Source organism: Megascapheus bottae, chromosome 1 (genome assembly GCF_031878675.1).
Source record: "Megascapheus bottae isolate mThoBot1 chromosome 1, mThoBot2.hap1, whole genome shotgun sequence".
Taxonomy (NCBI): Eukaryota; Metazoa; Chordata; class Mammalia; order Rodentia; family Geomyidae; genus Megascapheus; species Megascapheus bottae.
In genome coordinates, this window is record NC_143509.1 from 75,449,710 (window position 1) to 75,468,832 (window position 19,123).

At 35.6% G+C, this 19,123-nt stretch overlaps 2 protein-coding genes across 3 annotated transcripts in view; both read right to left on the reverse strand.

Annotated features, from left to right (window-relative positions):
- The window catches only part of Crybg3 (crystallin beta-gamma domain containing 3), a 106,663-nt gene extending 96,747 nt beyond the window's left edge, over positions 1 to 9,916 (reverse strand). Inside the window, exon 1 of one of the 2 annotated variants that reach the window (XM_090347565.1) lies at positions 9,817 to 9,916. In XM_090347565.1, coding sequence (XP_090203691.1) covers positions 9,817 to 9,899 — 83 coding nt within the window. In that variant the 5' untranslated portion in view covers positions 9,900 to 9,916. Of the gene's footprint in view, positions 1 to 115; positions 131 to 9,816 lie in introns of those variants that run through there. The other variant, XM_090347547.1, reaches the window with a different exon arrangement.
- A 706-nt stretch (positions 9,917 to 10,622) lies between these two features.
- The window catches only part of Arl6 (ARF like GTPase 6), a 35,497-nt gene continuing 26,996 nt past the window's right edge, over positions 10,623 to 19,123 (reverse strand). The window contains exons 6-7 of the mRNA XM_090347607.1: positions 17,595 to 17,650; positions 10,623 to 10,790 (exon numbers count right to left, since the gene is read on the reverse strand). Coding sequence (XP_090203733.1) covers positions 10,765 to 10,790; positions 17,595 to 17,650 — 82 coding nt within the window. The 3' untranslated portion in view covers positions 10,623 to 10,764. The remainder of the gene's footprint in view (positions 10,791 to 17,594; positions 17,651 to 19,123) is intronic.

Genomic DNA, 19,123 nt, shown 5'->3' on the forward strand with positions numbered 1-19,123 from the left:
CCGAGCCCGGGCGCCGCCGCCACCCGCACCCCGAGCCCAGACCCTCGGGCGCGCGGGGCTCTGACTTCCCGCCCCTGGGAGCCGAGGTTGTTTGCTTTCCGTGAAGGTTACCGACCGGGTTCGCACCGCACCACAGTCTACAAAGTTTGCAGACTTGTTCGAAAAGGTTTATGAGTTTTGAGGCTTGGTGAAAACACGTGGTGAAGGAAGGCAGCCTTGTCCAATTGTATTTTATTACTATTATTATTATTATTATTATTATTTGGAATGGAAATATTGGAAGTGCCCCGGGGCTGAATCTCAGAAATGCCAGATTCAACAGGGCACACAGGTAGCTCATGGCTGCGATGCTGCCTACTCAGAAGTCTGAGATGTGTTTGAAGCTGGTCCAGGCAGACAAATAAATCAGAGTCGCTTATATTCAATTAACCAGGAAAAAGCCGGAAGTAGAGCTGTGGCTCAGGTGATAGAGCACCAGCCATATAGGGCGTGGGGGAAGCTTGAGCAAAAAGCAAGAGGCCCTGAGATCAAGCCCAGGTACCAATACAAATAAAAGGGGAACCCAGAGGAAGGAAAGGAAGGACTAAAGGGGCTCAACAACCTTCTCCTAACTTATCAGTGCAATCAATGACTTCTGTTAATCCAAACCAAAGATACTCTCAAGTATTCTGCTTCACTGATCCAGGAATCCTTTCCCCAGAACAGCGATTAAAATCAAGCATGAGCTGGGTGCTTGGTGGCTCAAGCCTGAAATCCTAAACTAATCAGGCGCTGGAGATCTGAGAGTTGCAGTTAAAACCCAGCCTGGGCAGGAAACTCCCTGAGACTCTTACCTTCAATTAACCACCAGAGGAAAACAGGAAGTGGAGCTGTGGCTCAAGTGACAGTGAGCTAGACAAGCAAAATAACCTCAGCAATAGTGTCCAGTCCCTGAATTCAAGCCCTAGGACCAGTATTAATTTTTTTTAAGTAAGGTTCATTTACAAGTGCAGGAACACATATTTAGTCATTACACAAAGATCCCTGAAAGTCTGGAAATGTAAAAGTCTTTGAATGGACGTAAAATCATTGCCTGTTTAGTAGTGCCTTTTCCTTCGGTCTAGCAGATGGTACAGAAAGCAGAAGCACTTTCATCCCGTCTGTATATTGTTTAATTTTGTTTAAAGCCAAACTGCAACTGGTCTGGAACTCCAGGAAGTGGTCTAGTGTTTGTTTACTAAATATTTTAAGTAAACAAGATAAAAATGAAATACTCATGGCTGCTTTGACAGTGACAAAGGATCAATCTCTTCACTGTTTCTGGAATACTGGAGAAAGAAGATGTTTCTTTGGAGGAAGTGACACAATCTATCAGCCCCAGGTCATTTTGGCACCAAATGCTTAAGGAAAACTAGGAAGCATTCCAGTCACCTCACCCAGTGGCTACCCCTTTGAACCATCTGGAGCCCAAGGCATTAACTGGGTTCAGAAAAATAGTGATTAAAAAAAATAGTTTAAGGTAAAAATCCTAATCCTGACTTTGACATTGCTTTAGGAGACAACTTCCATTCAGGCTCTACTTAGCAGACAGTTCTCCCAAACTTTTTTTTTTGCCAGTCCAGTTGCTTGAACTCACATGTGCTTAGTCATTGTCCCTGAGTTCCTCTTTGCTTAAGTCTAACACTTTGAGCCACAGCACCACTTTCAGCTTTTTTCTATGTATGTGGTATCAAGGAATCGAACCCGGTCTTCATGCATGCTAGGCAAGCACTCTTACCACTAGGCCAAATTCCTGGCCCACTACAGTGAATTTTAAGTAGAAATAATAGTGAATGACCATTAATGTATGGTGCAAATCCATAAAACTAAGACCATTGGCTTTTCATTTGTTTACTTTTCCAGTAGTTATCAGCTTTCAGAATGGCTTTATAGTCTGAAATCAAAACAAGTTTTTGAACTCTATATCAAAGTTGCAGTCCAGAAAATTTTGAAATATCAACCTTTACATTCGCAAGGATCTTAAAGATTCCAATAACATAATTCTTTGCATTTGTTCAGTATTCCCTACAGTTTGTGAGTGCTTATGGTAGAAATGTATACCTCCCTGACTAACTCTTCCATGTGAACTTAGTATGTCATGTTGTGTGTGTGTGTGTGTGTGTGTGTGTGTGTGTGTGTGTGTGTGTGTGTATGCATGTACACATCAATCAGGGGCCTGGGCTCTGTCCCTAAGCTTTTGACTTAAGGCTAAGCACTTTATCACCTTAGCCACAGCTCCACTTCTAGGTTTTTAGTGGTTAATTGGTAATGAGTGTCATGCATGGACTTTCCTATCCAGACTGGCTTTGAACAATGATCCTCAGATCTCAGGTTGAAGAGTAGTTAGGATTATGGGTGTGAGGTTCCTGGTGATATGCTTTTACACAATTTGTTTCAAAAAATATTTTAACTTGCTTGAGTTCTAAAGACCATGATTGATTTCCAATTACCTATTTTCCTCCATTATACCTCTTCTAGAATTATCTTTAAAATGGAAGCATTTTGAGATCTCCTGGGGAATGTAAGTGGGAAATACATTTGGTACAGATTTATAGCAAATATCTATATGTTTTCAGACTCTTAACATATAGCTAAGTTATTGCCTAAATTCTAGTCTGTTCATGGTTCTGCCTACCAAGCATTTCACCCAAGCATCAATGCCACAAGTTTTGTCAAGATATGAAATAAATTCTATGGCTGCTGACACTAAAAATATTTGACTAGTAAAGAGGAAATAAGATTAGAAATGTTTAGTAGCAGAGCGAAATGTAGAAAATTATTCTAAGCATCAGAAAACAAAGCTGCAAAAGTTATTTGTAATTGAAATTCTAATACCTGCCATTACACGTTCAATAATATACAGTATAAACAATGAATATACAAATTTATACTTTTTTCCTTCTAAAGGAATTCATAGAAAATAGAAGTTATCAGAATTACTGTTTATAAGGCTAAACCTTTAGCAGTTCCATGATCTCAGTATATAAAGTTTTACATGGTCACACAGCTCTTGTATCAGCAATAAATATAATCAACTGATCTAGAGAAAAGATTGACATATAGAAATGAGAAAATTGTATACCAAAGGTTATCAAGGAATACATGACCCAAAATTTCTTAATAAAATAAGTGTGTATGACAGGCAGTTATAGAAAAATATGTATTTTCCAGCTGGAGGTGTGACTTAGGGAATATCATGCCATCCCAGCAAGTAGTCATTCAGTCCTGAGTTCAAACTCCCCAAACTACCACCACCAAAAACAAAAACACAAAAAGTGAAAAAGAATGTTCAGTTTTTAAGTGTAGGGCATTTGACTCAGCTGCTAGAGCATTTGTGCCAGAACTCACTAATGATAATAATAATAATAATAATAATAATAATAATAATAAATTGATGCTGGGTGCTGGTGGCTCACACCTGTGATCCTAGTAGTCAGGAAGTTAAATCTAAAAGGGATCTCAGTTCAAAACTAGACACAGAAGAAAAGTCCATGAGACTCCATCTCCAAAATAAATAACCAGAAAAAAAGCTGAGCTATACATGTGGCTCAAGTAGTAGAGTACCAGCCACGCAAAAAAGCTAAGACTTAAATTCAAAGTCTGGTACTGCTACATTTTACTACTTCTACCACTACTAGTATAAGGTATGCAGGTAGATAACAAAGTGTATTTTATAAGCTTTGTTCAACTGTATAATAGCCAATCTTTTGAAATGTGTTAGTTTTTAATTCTGTGAATTTTTCACTCCATGACATTGTCATTTACATTCAATTATTAGTATTTTTTAGATCCATTTTCTTTGATAAGAACCCATGAAATTGAAAAACTTCAGATTCCACAAAACCTGAATGTCTGTAAGTGCCCGGGATGTGCAAGTCATGCTTATTCTAAAGAGTACAAAGAAATAGTGAGGGAAATGACCAACTACTTTCCCTTGAGAAGCAATTTGGGCATTTGGAGAACTAGATGAGCAGAGGCTAAAGCAGGGAAACTTTTTGGTGAAGAAATATAGGATGGATTTCCATCTTAATCTAGAAGGTTCCTGGGAGGCTCACAAGAAGAAATAACTGTCACTATGCTTTCTATTTCTCTGCATCTCGTGACTACGACATTTTTAAAAAGACTACAACTTAACAGCTTATGTGAAATATGTGGAAACCTAAGCTTTATATACTCGGTAACTGAATTACCATTACTGAAGCATAAGTACTCCACTGCTTGAAGGATGAGAATAGACTTTGAGAGCTGATCTTTAGAGCATGTGAAGTAGGGTAGGAGAGTAGTTTAGAGAGGCTAAGCTTTTCCTTTTGAATTTCCTTTGGAGAGATAAACCACTGACTATATCAAAGAGCATAGTATTTACAGTGTGGCAGGTGGCCCAGGAATATTAAGACAGCTGTCAACATCAAGGAAAGCACCAGCCCATGAAAAGGCAAGCAGATGGATTGGGGCACTTCACTAGCTGCCTCTTAGAATAATAGCTGTGCTTTGCCAAATGAGCCAATGTGATGCTGCCCAGGGCAGCAAAAAGCCATTACTGGATATAAGTGGTCAATTAGGAGATGGGATGGAGAAATTGCCTTCTCTTTCTTTTGTTTGGATATTCTAGTTTTCATTAAAAATCACCACAGCAAATAACAGAAAGGGTGATGTTAGCATTTCTCATTTGGCAACATTCTGATTATCATGGTTTATAACATGGGGAAATGCCTTGTCTTCCTGCTTCAATGAGAGCAGATGGTGAAATTTTTAAGCAATTGATTATTCAGAGTTCTAAGGGATACAGGATATTTTGTTGCATTGTTTGAGGGTTTTCATTTGCAGAACATGTGGGGATTGAGCTCTTTCAAACACACATCTTCTAATGCTTAAAGATGTATTACATTAACCTAAATTGCACTACTTCTTTTGTTCCTTTAATGTTATTTACAAAGAGAAATGACTATTTCTACCACAATATTAAAATTAATAATTGAGCATATATACTTTTAAGCAGTACAGATTTGCAAATATTGAAATTTGATCTTAAAGGTTTATGAAAAGTAGAAGAACCAGGCCTTTAGCTAATGTAGATAACAAAGCATTTTTCACATTTGTTTACACAAACTCAGTTTGATGTGCCTTTTGCCTGCCTCAAAAACAACAGAAACTCATATTAGGATATTAATATTTATAATTCAACTTCAGAAATATGTCATGGAGAGTAACTCAGAAAAATAACTATTAGGTGGGAATCTCAGATCCCATGATCTCATAATATTTCATCTGAATACATAAACTTGTACTAGATTATGTATTTCTGATATATAATTTTAATGTATCTTGTCATCAAAGAACAATTATATATTAATTTCTGGACTGTACTATATTGATGTTGGTTTTGGTTAAATTTAAATTTTTGTTAAATGTGCATTTTGCTGAATTTTTATGAAACTATGTTGTTGAGAGGAAGTATTGTCTGGCTTTCTCTTTCTTCTATTTGCACTTGTAAAACATAAAAGTTCTAAAGCCATAGCTATCTTACTAGTATTCTTGGACTTTAGTTCGATTTGTTGCAGATTGTTTAAAAACAAGGTATACAAGCAGCTGCATTGGTAAGCAAATGTTTTAAGGACAGAAAGCAGATGTGAATGATATATACTGTCATATAAAATAAATTTGTTTTCACATGGGGACTTTATTCTAAAATCCATATTAACATAATTTCCCTTACATAAATTTTCATAGAAATCCATTTTCATTTACTCTGGAGTGATGGGCTAATGTATATAGTGCTGATTATAAATATGGCAATCTGAGCTACACCCACTCTGTTCTTCATTGATATTATTAACAAACTTTCAAGAGTTTAACATTTTTGCTAAAAGTATGCTTTGGAACATACTGAGAGTAGACTACCAACACACAAAAGGAAGCCTTCTCTCAAAATTAAAGCCAGGCATGGAAGCTAAAACCTGTAATCCAAGCGCTCAAGAAACTGAAGTTATGGGTTCAAAAATCTGAGGCCAGCTCAAGATATATAGTGAGCCTCTATTTCAAAAGAAACAATAAAAGCAAAGCAATACAAAGAAAATCCCCCCTTAATATAATAGCACAAAAATCTATATAGAACTTTTTAAAGGAAGAATTAATTATACAGAAGATAGGTTTTTTGGTTTCTGAGAAATGTGGTAAATTACTCTGAAATTTTTATTATGATACTTTTTGTGCCAGTCCTGGGACTTCAACTCACAGCCTGGTCACTCTCCCTGAGCTTTGTTGCTCAAGGCTAGTACTCTACTACTTGAGCCAAAGCCAATTGGAGACAAGAGTGTCATCAACTTTCCTGCCCAGGTTGGCTTTAGACTGTGATCCTCAGATCTCAGACTTCTAAATAACTAAGATTACAGGCATGAGCCATTGGTACCCAGCTGATTTTGAACAAAATTTAAAATGAACTTTTAACTTTTATAGCACAGTGACTCACTCTGTTAGTTGTAGCTATTAAACATTCCAAGCAAATGGAGCAAGAATACAGGAGGACTAGAGATAGTCATGTGAAGGTTCAAACTACAATTAGAAGACACACAGATAAGGTCATTTCATGTTGAAAAAGTAAATGATCCATCAAAACGAAGTAATAATGGTAAAAATATATGTATCAAACTTTGGTGTACCCAACTTCAAGAAACAAACACTTCAGGATATAGAAGCCTAGATAGTTCTAACACAATGATAACTGGTGTCTTTGCTACCTCACTACCAACAATAGCTAAAACATCCATAGACCCTCAAAAAAATCAACAAAAGTGGCTCATAACTGTAATTCTAGATACTCAGGAGACAGATCTGAGGATCTCAGTTTAAAGCCAGCCTGGGTAGGAAAGTCCATGATTATCTTCAAGTAACCACTAGAAAACTAGCAGTGGCACTGTGCTAGCCTGGTTCTTACCAGACCCTGCTGTGATAAGGTTTAATTAGATACTTTATAAGAATTCCATTTAATGAAGTCAATAAGCAAAAAGAATATATTTTCATAAACTTTCATCAGTAGAGTTTTATTCACATATTTAATCAAAATATCACTCTAATAGATTTCATATAAAGGGACATTCTTAAGTTTCATGTCTACATTCTATCTTCTGTTGAAATAGGAACTCCACTTCAAATAATTGATCATGTATGTCATCAAAGCAACATCTGACAAAACCACAGTATAAAAGAGGTCTCTGTAAAAGCATCCACTATGTAGCTTGAGAGGAATGGAAATAAGTTCATTTATCGTCTGCTAGATTCATTCTACTTCTTCCAGCCCTTTATGGGTATTTAATAGGTACATTTCATTTTGTAGTTCAAATAAAACACAATTTTAGAGTAGGATAGATCTTTAAATGTAACAATGAATGGTGAAACTCTTTCTTCATACATAGTAAGTTACTCGGAAAATGAAACATGATTTTCTGAATTTCTCTACCTTTTAGAAAAACAAAATGGAAATGTTTGAAATATAGCTTTAGATAAACATCTAAAAACCATTGGCCCCCTAATATTTACTCCTCTAATATACTTAAATCAAATTGCACTAGGAAAGCTGGTGAGAAAAAAAATACAAGATCAAAATAGTTAATTCCCAGGATTTCCTTAACAGGAGTTTTTTCACAGACAGTTGTTCTTTTAATAAAATATTTACTAAAGACTTCCAAACCAGTGTGTTTACTGACATGAATACCCTTCTGTTATCTACACTCAAGGAGTATGATCTGAAAAGGAAACATATTGCTAAGTAACTGTGACAAACTTAAGACAGTGTGAAAAATATGAATAGTGGGAAAGCACTGCACAAAAAAGGAAGAAAGTGCCTACCCGTATGTCTGGGGCAGGCTGTGAGACATTTCACACATTGAAAGCTCCAGAGGTGTGGATCAGCAATCCCTAAAATTGAGCCCAGTGAAAACCATCTTAAAAGTAGAGCTACACTAGGAATACAACACTGGTCAAAAAGCATTCTCAAAGGTTAACAGCACTGTGCACAATACTCAGCTAACAAATACATATATAATATCTGCTTGCTGTCTAGTTTGGTGAAGAAATACGGCAACGATGAGTGCTACTAAATTGTGTAATGCAAGGATATACATAGGTTTGGTATGTTAATATGAAACTACCCTCAAGTGAACTCTTGACTATGTTCTCTTGACCTCGTTTTAAATTATTACATAATTAAAAAGGAAATGACAATACAAAGGTATGAGAGATATTTAGGTGGAGAAACTGCTGCACTGATCTTATTGCGACCTAGATAATTTGAGTTTACAATTGTCAGTTACTGCAAGAAACAGGTTAGACCAGCAAATTAAGCTGATGTTTTGAATGTTTACTACTGGCCAAATATCTAACTTAGGATTTAAACAAGTGTATACAAGAATTAGTTTTGATATTTGTGTATTAATTTCCCCTCTCAAGCTCCTACCAAGAATTCATTCTAGAGTTGTCAGGCTGATACTATTGTTATAAAATGCAAATAGATACCTGACCCAGATTTATGATAAATAATTAAGGTATCTTTTCCTAAAAATTAACAGCACTGTGCATATAATATTATCTATAAACTCCGAGAATTGTCTTATAAATGTATACCCATGGTTTGCATATGATTAAAATTACCATCATTTCCAGGTACTTGATTTTTATACATTATACTAGCTCGAAGTCATTCTATTTTTGTAAATAAACTATTCATCAACTCTATAATAAAAGTTGTTTAATACATAAAATGAAATTACTGTACAGTTCTATTTAACATTTTCATTTTAAGCTTATTTCAAACAGTGAGATTGCAAAAAAAAAGTATTTTATTCCCATTTCACATGAACACTTTTACCAACAGGACTATTCCCCTAAAATCCTAATCTTGATACAATTCTCAGAATCAACAAAGTATTGCTAATCTGCTTACAAATCAAAGCCTCATGCCCCATCATTTTGACAGTTTTCTTAATTTCTTTTTATAGTTTACCACTCCAAAGTTATACATCATGTTTTGTTATAATAATTTCCTTTATTTTGGTAAAAAACACAATCTTTACATGATATAGTGTTATAGGCTAGAGTATTTGAGAATGTCCAGTGTTCTTATATGGTTAGTTTTAGGCTATGCATTTTGGGGAAAAAATGACAAAAAGTAATGCTATTTTGTTTTTACTCTACATGGTAGTCTATCATTTCTATATATCCCATTATCAATGATATACATTTGGAGTCCAAATGTACACCTTGAGTAAGATGATGTCCATAGACATTCCCTGTTGTTTCTTCTTTCTATAACTAGTGTTTGGTGAAAAATCAGTCCAAAAGTATGCAATTTTTCTATTCAATGACATAATTTCATCATCACTTTTATTGCAAAATAAAAAATGCTTTCTGATTCTTTCTACATTTGTAGGTATTTTGTTATCTAGCTATTTATTTATTTGTTCACTTGTACCATAGGATAAATTCTTACTTTATTCAATGAATTATATCCATTACTATCTTTATACATTTGGATGTTTAAAATATCCCAAATGTGACAAGTTAAAGGGTCTTCATATCTACACTATTCTTTGAACACTTTCTTACTAGAAAAATTTTCCAGGCTCATTTTGCCCATTTTCTGATTAGTCTTGAAATTAGACACAACTTCTGACAAGCATGAGAATGCAACTCTAAAAATCCATGTGTTACATGAAGCTCCCTTACAAACTGGAGCTTAGTGGGTGGAAGTTAGATCACTGGGAATGTGTTCCTGAATGGTTGGTAACATGCCAGAACGTTTCCTACCTGCCATAGGTGAGTAGCTCCACCACAGGTTCTAGCCAAGATAGACTGCTCTGCCACAGGCCCAAAAGCAACTGGATAGGCATTAAGTGAAACCTCTAAAATTTGACTTAAATCTTTTCTTATCTCATGGCTTTTGCCACAGTAACAGATGACTAGCAAAAAGGAACTGTGAAGGAAAAAAATATCAATTATAAATACCTCAGATGAAAAGATACAATATTTTCTTTCAACCAATAAAATTGTTTATTGTGCATAAAGGTACATAAAGTCTTTCATTAAATTTAATTTCTATGAAGCAAGTATAACGTATTACCTCTAACATCATTGCGTAGGACTAAGCTTGACTCTTAGGTGCAGAGAAGTTTGGTATTCATTAATAAATAAATTCAGTTGAACTTGGCCATGGATCACTTACACATGCTTGGCAGTAAAACATCTTATCACTACAGCATTCTTCTTTTCAGTATGAACAAAACAAACACACTAGTTGGTATGCTGCATTTTTTGTTTTATTGATAATGAAAGACAGTAAAAAAATTTAAAATACATTAACTACCCGTAGTTCCTTATAAATATTTCAGTTCTGTTGCACAATTCATACTGTAAAGTCATACTATAAATGCAATTTTTAAACAATTAAAAGAACATTAAACTATTACAAATCATGATAGGATATCAAGATGACTTATAACTCTGACTTTTAAACAAAACTAAATGAAGATCTTTTCCAAGAATCTGGTAATTGTAAGGAGTCTTTTTTGAAGGGGGGGATGGCCAGATTAGCACACCTCAAGCCCTATGACTTTTAAATAGCTCAGAGTCCATACATACAAGTAGAATGTTATGAAGTATTTTTGGATGTCCATACACTTAAAAAAATTCAAAGTACTCTGTTTTCCTTAGTTACACCATTTGAATTCATTGTTGAGGTTTCCAGAGACTATCTTTTCACATCTTCACAGCCTGGATCTGATCTGATAAACAAAACACATAATCAGTCTCCACAAGGCAAAAATCTATTTTCTGAAGCAAGACTAATCAAATATGACATGGTAAAATTCAATTAATACACTTTATTTTTTTTAAAGGCATGATACTAGTTGGGCACAGGTGGCTCATGCCTGTAATCCTACTCAGGAAGCTGAGATCTGAGGATTGTGGTTTAAAGCCAGCCTGAGCCCAAAAGTCCATGAGACTTTTATGGCCAATTAACCACCAGAAAACTGGAAGTAGCTCTGTGGTTCAAGTGATAGAGCCGTAGGTTTGAGCTGAAGAGCTCAGGGACAACACCAAGCCCCAGAATTCAAGCCCCACCACCAACAAAAAAAACCCAAAAAAACAAAAAAAACAAAACCCAAACCAAAAGCAACACTATAGTTGCAATTTTTAAGTCAAATTTGAACACGCAGATAATTAAAGAATTAGCTCTACAATGTTAGTATGGAAAATAGCAGTGGCCTGTTTCATCTCTCCTCTCTTTTACTTTTATTTACTTATTTATTATTGCCAGTGCTGGAGCTTCAACTCAGGGCTTGAATGCTGTCCCTAAGTGTCATTGTGCTCAAGACTAACAGCATTGTACCATGTGAACTACAGTGCCACCTCTAGCCTTTGATTACTAAATATTTTATTGGAAATAAGAGTCTCATGGACTTTCCTGTCTGGGCTGGATTCAAACTACAAATCCTCAGATCTCAGCCTCCTGAGTAGAGTAGATTACAGATGTGAGCCATCAATGCCTGCCTTTCACCTCCCTTTCAAGAGCAACTTGTTTCAACTCCCTTTAAAGTGATCACCCATGTATTGATACATAGACTTTAATGTTAATTCTCAAGTATCAATGTAATCAGCTCTGATTCCCATACTGCTCTTCTGAAACCCTGATATTTCTAATATCCTCAGCCTTCTAACTTAGGAGATGCAGCAGTCATTAACAACATGATCACTGTAAGAATGTTATCGCAGTTGAGGACACTGTATGCTCTGGTTATTCTTCTTGTACCACATTTTGTGTCTTTGAAGATAATTGCCCCTCAACTTCTACCAATCCATCTACTAAGTTCTTTTCTGAAATGTACTTAACACAATCAATCCTACTACTCCCCCCTTACTGGCTAACATAGCATAACTGAAGATTTTACACAGCTAAAACTGTCTTTTACTCTACAGTCAAAATTTAGTGACGATGTCTGAGTAATTCAATTACTTTGTCCACATTTTTTCCAGGCATTGGCTAATTTTCATACAGCTTCCAAATTAATGTTGACAAGTCTGATGTATTTGATTTCTACATCCTTACATGAAAGCTAGGTTGTCCTGGAAAGCTTCTAGAATCTTCATCACGTGTTGAGATTAATAATGGTATACCTTGGAGTGAGCAATTTTTCTTCTACTGCATTAGGCTCTCAAAGGCTCTTTCAACTGAATGACTGAATTTTGTTAATAATATTTGATGATTTGCTACCCTCTGTTTTCTCTGTGTCCTATTTGGCTCGCTCTTTCTTTCTTTCTTTCTTTTTTTCTTTCTTTCTTTTTTTCTTTCTTTCTTTCTTTCTTTTTTATATTTAGTTTCTTTTTATTGCATATCACTCAGAAAATGTCACCCACTCTGACATTAAAAATTAGATGTCTATAATAATTTGAAAGTGTTCTTAGAAATAAACTACAATGGATAATTAAAATTATGCTACTCATTTAAAATTAATCAATTATATACAAAATAACAGAACACAGGCATTCATTCTACTTTACTGTTTCATTTATCTATTGTTGAATAACCACTCTCAAACATTATTTGTTCCAGAATTTGTGGATCAAGATTTTAGATCATGTTCAGAAGGGATGGATTATCTCTGATCTACTATGTGTTAGAAAAGCTACATACAGCTGCCTGATAAATAGAACAAATATAGGTGCCATTTCCTTGTGTTCTGAGCTTTGGCACCCCCAGATAAAAAGGCTTCCAAGAACAAGTACCTCAAGGAACCCAGGCAAGAAACTGTGTCGTAATTATTGTCATAATTAATGACATCTCCTTTGTTTCTTCCATTGTAGTCATCAATACACTCAAATGTCAGGAGAGGCAATCTCATCTCCATTTCTCATAGAGAAAGTGTGAAAGTTACACTGGAAGTAAACTGGGTGGAGCAGGAGACTGTTGTAATTGTAATAATCTTGGAAAACACATGTGCTCCCATTTAAAAGAAAGTTAGCACAGCAAACATCCTTCAAGTTTCTTATTTATTTGGTTGGTTTGGAGCTTCAGTGTTTTGAGTTTTTTTCCATATATTTTTATTGTAATTAATTGAAGGGTTACATTATATTCACCAGATAGAAGGTGCATTACTTCACATACATTGATACCCTTTCTCATGTCTTGGTCCCCATTTCCCTCCCCCCCATCCCCACCCCTCATCTTGTTTTCCCCCGTTCCCTACCCAATTTCAAATAACCAAATATGCATATAAGCAATATATCAGATAACAAGGTGAAATACTGTAACAATATGAGAGCTCTGCTATTTTGTCTGTGTGTATATATTCTCTGTGAAGGGGAAAAGGAGGACTCTCATAAAAATCCAAAATGCAATTATATTAACAACCTTCAGGGTCAAGTCCATGTGTGTCTCAAGCCCTAACCAAGCTAGGGTTACAGGGCTGGGGTGAAGGCCGAAGGTGTGTGCACTTTGAGATGCTCCTTTGAGAGGCACAGCCCAGCCCCTAGCTTCCTCTCTGAGCTACTGAGCTACTGAGGCAGCAAAGGCTGCTGCTCTAGGACCATTTGTCTTCCCAGGGCCAGCCCTGCCCTGGAGGTAGTATGGGAGTAGGCCACAGGCTGCCCCAAGCGTGTGTGTGTGTGTGTGTGTGTGTGTGTGTGTGTGTGTGTGTGTGTGTGTACTTTTTTGGGGGGGCATTCCTGGGACTTGAACTCAGGGCCTATGCACTGTCCTTGGGCTTTTTCCTCAAGAATAGCACTCTGCCACTTGAGCTGCAGCACCACTTCTGGCTTTTCTATGTATATGGTACTGAGGAATCAAACCCAGGTCTTCATGCATACTAGGCAAACACTCTACCACTAGATCAAACTTCTGACTTTAATATAATCTGTACCTTCTTTTCTTTCCAACTTCCTATTCTTTGTCCCTCTTCTTTACTTTTAGGGAGAGTAGCTCTGTTTTCTGTTTAATTGAGTTTTCCATTTTACTATTTAAAATGTCCCCAAAGCCCTTTTTATGTTCTTGTTCTTTTTTATTCATGAAATCAGTCTTCTCCTCTCTAAGGATATTCTCTAATAGTTAGATCCTATCCTTTTTTACCCTGTTTTTCTGGCTTACTTACATTTCCATATTTCATATTTTTATACTCAAGTAGAGATCTTTTGCTGTCTTTTCATGAGCAAACACTAAGAAGACTGACTAGAATTTGCTGTGGTCATCATTCCAGTGAGTCTGGCTATTTCTTTGGGATCTCCTCTTAACTTAGTCTGACTCCTCAGAGATAACTCTTCCTTTTCTCTGCTTACTGCTCATGTCTTCTGGAAGAAGTAGAACACAGAAGAGAATCAAAATGTTCCACATGCAAAATTTTGAGCACTGTTCATTTTCACCTCAGTTGTGCCTGGTACTTCCCAAACCAGAGATAGTGTGTTTGACGTTTTGCAAAGAATAAGACTTCAAACTTCTTGGAGGGGCAGGATGTACAAATACTAGCTGCTCTTCTCAGCTATTTCTTCATATTTGTTGTTTCCTTACTGCCATTTTCCAAGCCTTTGCAATCAAGCATTTGCAAGGTAAATCAGGTTTATGTTCCAGCTTCCTCTAGTGCTATGTTAGGGCTTAGCTTTATGGGACTGGTTAAGTTAGTAACATCCATCAGATACTAATGTTCCAAAATTTGTTGGAAATCACAGTATTCTCATCCTTTATATCCATGTAAGTGGGCACAATGCTTTCATTAGTGACATTTAGGAAAGGGATAAAATTAGAGTGTGATCAAGACTCTTTTAATTGGAATATTGACATGCAGAGTATATGAAGAGTTAGTATTTAAATCTAAAAGTGGGCTGAGGATGGAATTTAGTAAAAGTGGTCTGTGTGATGGAAGACTTTGGAATTGATGCATAACACCACAAAAACAAAGCAAACAAAATATTAAAATCTGGAAGCATTATCAACTGTTGCATGCTATAATATGATAAGATATTTCAGTATTTGAGAAGAATATATAAAAGATTCAGAGCTTGAAAAATTTAAAGCTTTAAAATGGTTTCTGTATATTCTCCGGTGATTAAAAAAGAAACACCTCATGGTCTAATTAGGGCTTCCTAGAGACCTATATATGCATGTATATACATGTATGTACATATACATATACATATAAATTGCTTTTGAGATTTAAAAACTAGAATAGAATTATACATCGTATGTGCTGTTTAATATTTCACAAGGAAGTTTAATTTTTAAGCTTAAAATAACAAAGTTATACTGGTTCAAAATAAACTAGAGGCCTTCTTGTTTAACACCTAGGAAACTTCATGATTCTAAAAGCAAAATGAGCAAGTATAAGGTCAAAATACCTTTTACAGTTAAATTTATATAATTCCTTTGACTAAAGAGTTAAATACATGCACACTAATCTCTAACATTTATTTTGCAACATAGTTTTCATCTCTTTTTAAATAAGCAGGGATTATTGGGAGCTTTAGAATACGGACTATGGTCCACTCTTCTATGAGCAAAGATCTTCTAAATGAAATCAAACTGATCCATTTTTACAATTTATATCTACGTGCTTAGTTTCTGCTTGTTACATAATGATTAAGAGACAAAGTTAAACATTTATTGGTTGCTTCCATGCTAAGTACATAACTACAATAAACTACACAACACTTGACAGATTTTTTGTTCTTACAGATGAAAAAAATGATCTTCAGAAGATACTAAGACATATTAACTAATAGAGAGGTTCATCAATAGCAACAAGTAGTAGAATACACATACTGGATTCAAAAGCCCAGTTAATTGTGCTATACATTTCCTGTTGCTTTGAGAAAACAGAGATAGTAGTACTTATTGCTGAGGAAAGTTGTAAAGGGAACATAACGTAAACACATCAATAACAGAACTATTTCCTCCAATGTGTCTTTCCAAAGACTTGTGAGGTAAGACATAATGGACTAGACAACAAACAAAAATTTCTTACCAGGGTTTACAATTGGTACTGTGACTGGATCATTACTGACACCTAGTGGCCTAACTGGTATACATAAATAAGGAAAAAAATCTAATGACTATCAAATTATTTTCAGTAAATATAATTTCTATCCTATGGTAACGTTAGGCCCTTGTGGATAAGAAATTGGGGCTAAAACATGCTTCTGGTATCTTCTCTGGAACTTTCCTCGGTAACTATCAGTCTCTAGTGGGAAGTCAATCCGTAAGTTTGACCTTTTAACCATGGTATAAGAAAATAAGTTTGAGAGTTCATAGTAAAAAGCCACTAATTATTGTGAGAACAATAAGAGCCTTTCAGTTGTTTTGCTTATAAAATATGACTAGAACATCATTGGCAGTTCAATGGTAAATGTCATGATTGCATAAATACGAGACAAATACATGATAGGCTTTGTAATTAATGAGAACACTACATTTCCCAACTGTTTATGAAATACATGTTTAGTCATTGCAGGTAAGCTGTTCTTACACCTATCATAATGTAGCATTCATTTCTGCTGTGGTTTTCAAAGAGATGAAGGAAAACAGTCACACAAACCAGGTATCCAAAGGTTAGTGGTAAAAGAAAATATAACTTACTACCACACACTATAATTAGAATTTATTATTTATCCTTTTAAGACTGGGGAGATTTCTGATAGAAACGATCACTAATCATTTTCTACTTAAAACTGAAAAGTTTTGACCTGGCCATCTAGACTCTTTAGTAAGGACATATAAAAAATGGCTTCATTAGGGGCCAGGAGTTTGGCCTAGTGGTAGAGTGCTTATCTAGCATGCATGAAGACCCAGGTTTGAGTCCACAGTGCCACATTCATAGAAAAAAGCTGGGAGTAGTGCTGCGGCTCAAGTGGTAGAACTCTAGCCTTGAGAAAGCCCAAGGACAGTGCTCAGGCCCAATGATTGGGACTTCTCTCAGTCCCAATGATTCTATAATATTTACTCATTAGAAGTATAGCCAGGGACAGGCAATGTGGCTTAGTGGTAGAGTGCTTACCTGGCAAAAAAAAAATGGCTTCATTAACATCTGACTATTGCCTTGTGTGTTTCAAGTACCTCCTACAGCTAGCATACAAAATAACAATAACATAACTTTAAGAAAACTTATATGTATTTTAACTTATTCCTTGATATAGTAATATAGCAGACCTGTTCTTACCTATGACAGCTAATATGTTGAAAACAGTATGGCAGCCACACACTCTATGTACACATGTACATATGCACATATGTGCGTATATGTGTATATAATGTATGTGCTTAAGCTACTAGATTTGCTAAAAAGTTTAGTGTCCTAAATTAAAATTATTTTCTAGATGTCACATATGTTGACTGTAAAGATATAAACACTTTACAAAAGTCCTTTAAAAATGTAATAAAGTGAATGGAGCAAATTGCAGGATACTTACTGTACTGTTATTTTTGATGGCAAAAAATTCATGGAAACAAAAGAAAAGAAGCAATGATATAACAAAACAAAATATAAAACAGGTAATATATGAATGGTTCAGAAACAAGCACTAAAGCATAGTACTTTGTAATGTACCTTGAAGCCAGTCTATGCCTTCTTGCAATCCTTCTCCCTTTACAGCATCACTCGCACTGAAACAAGATACATTTCATTATACCATACAGCTGCAGAAATGAAAAATTACAATTTTCCACATGGCAAATCAATTATGGTCTAGTAACATATATTTAAGCCAATCCGGTAAAGTACTGAATCTGAATATACCTAGAAAATAAAAAGTCTCAGAACTCAGGAACAAAAGATGAAAGAAACTGTCATAATTCATAGAGACATTTTGAAAAGTCCATCACTAAAATTATCACTCAAAGGGTAACAGTTAAGTTATTGGAGTTATTCCTCTCATAGTGGAAAAGTTTCCTCGAGTCCACTATCCTACTTCTCTCAGTCCCAATGATTCTATGATATTTACTCATTAGAAGTACAGCCAGGGGCAGGCAATGTGGCTCAGTGGTAGAGTGCTTACCTAGCATGCATGAAGCCCCAGTACAATTCCTCAGTAATACATAAATAGAAAAAGCCAGAAGTGGTGTTGTAGCTCAACTGGTAGACCTCTAGCCTTGAGAAAGCCCAAGGACAATGCTCAGGCCCAGAGTTCAAAGCCCAGGACTGGCAAAAAAAAAAAAGGCTTCATTAGCATCTGACTATTGCCTTGTGTGTTTCAAATACCTCCTACAGCTAGCATACAATATAATAATAACATAACTTTAAAGAAAAATTATATGCACCTTAACATTCCTTGATACAGTAACATAGCAGACCTGTTCCTATCTATGATAACTAATATGATTTTATAATTATATAATTCACAAAATGGTAGAAGAAAATAAAACCCCAAGAAATTTCAATCATAGATTTATATTAACTAGTTGTAAGAATATGGCTACTTAGTTCTTCTTTAGTTTCAGCATCTGTATAATGAGGTAATTTACCATTGACCTTATACTGTTAATGTGGGAACTAAGCTTTTGAAGTATACATATAAAACATCTAAGGTAGTCTCCTTAACTGTAACTTACACCTTTTATTTTTGGCCAATCCTGGGACTTGAACTCAGGGCCTGAGTGCTGTCTTTGGGCTTTCTTAAGGCTAGAGCTCAACCACTTGAGCCACAGCAACATTTTGGCTTTTTATATTTTATGTATGTGGTACTGAGGAATTGAACCCAGGTCTTCATGTATGCTAGGCAAGAAGTGTAGGCCAAACTCCCGGCCCTTAACTTACATATTGATTATGATATATATTTTTTTTTTGCCAGTCCTGGGCTTGAGCTCAGGGCCTGAGCACTGTCCTTGGACTTTCTCAAGGCTAGAGCTCTACCACTTGAGCCTCAGCACCACTTCCAGCTTTTTTCTATGTATATGGTACCGAGGAATCGAACCCGGGTCTTCATGCATGCTAGGCAAGCACTTTAACCACTAGGCCAAACTCCCGGCCCTGATTATGATATTTTATATATGTTATAGAAACTAAAATCAGTTAGTAGAGTATCAAATAATCTTTTTGACAGAGCTTTTCATAAAATGTTACTGACTTAAAATAGGATT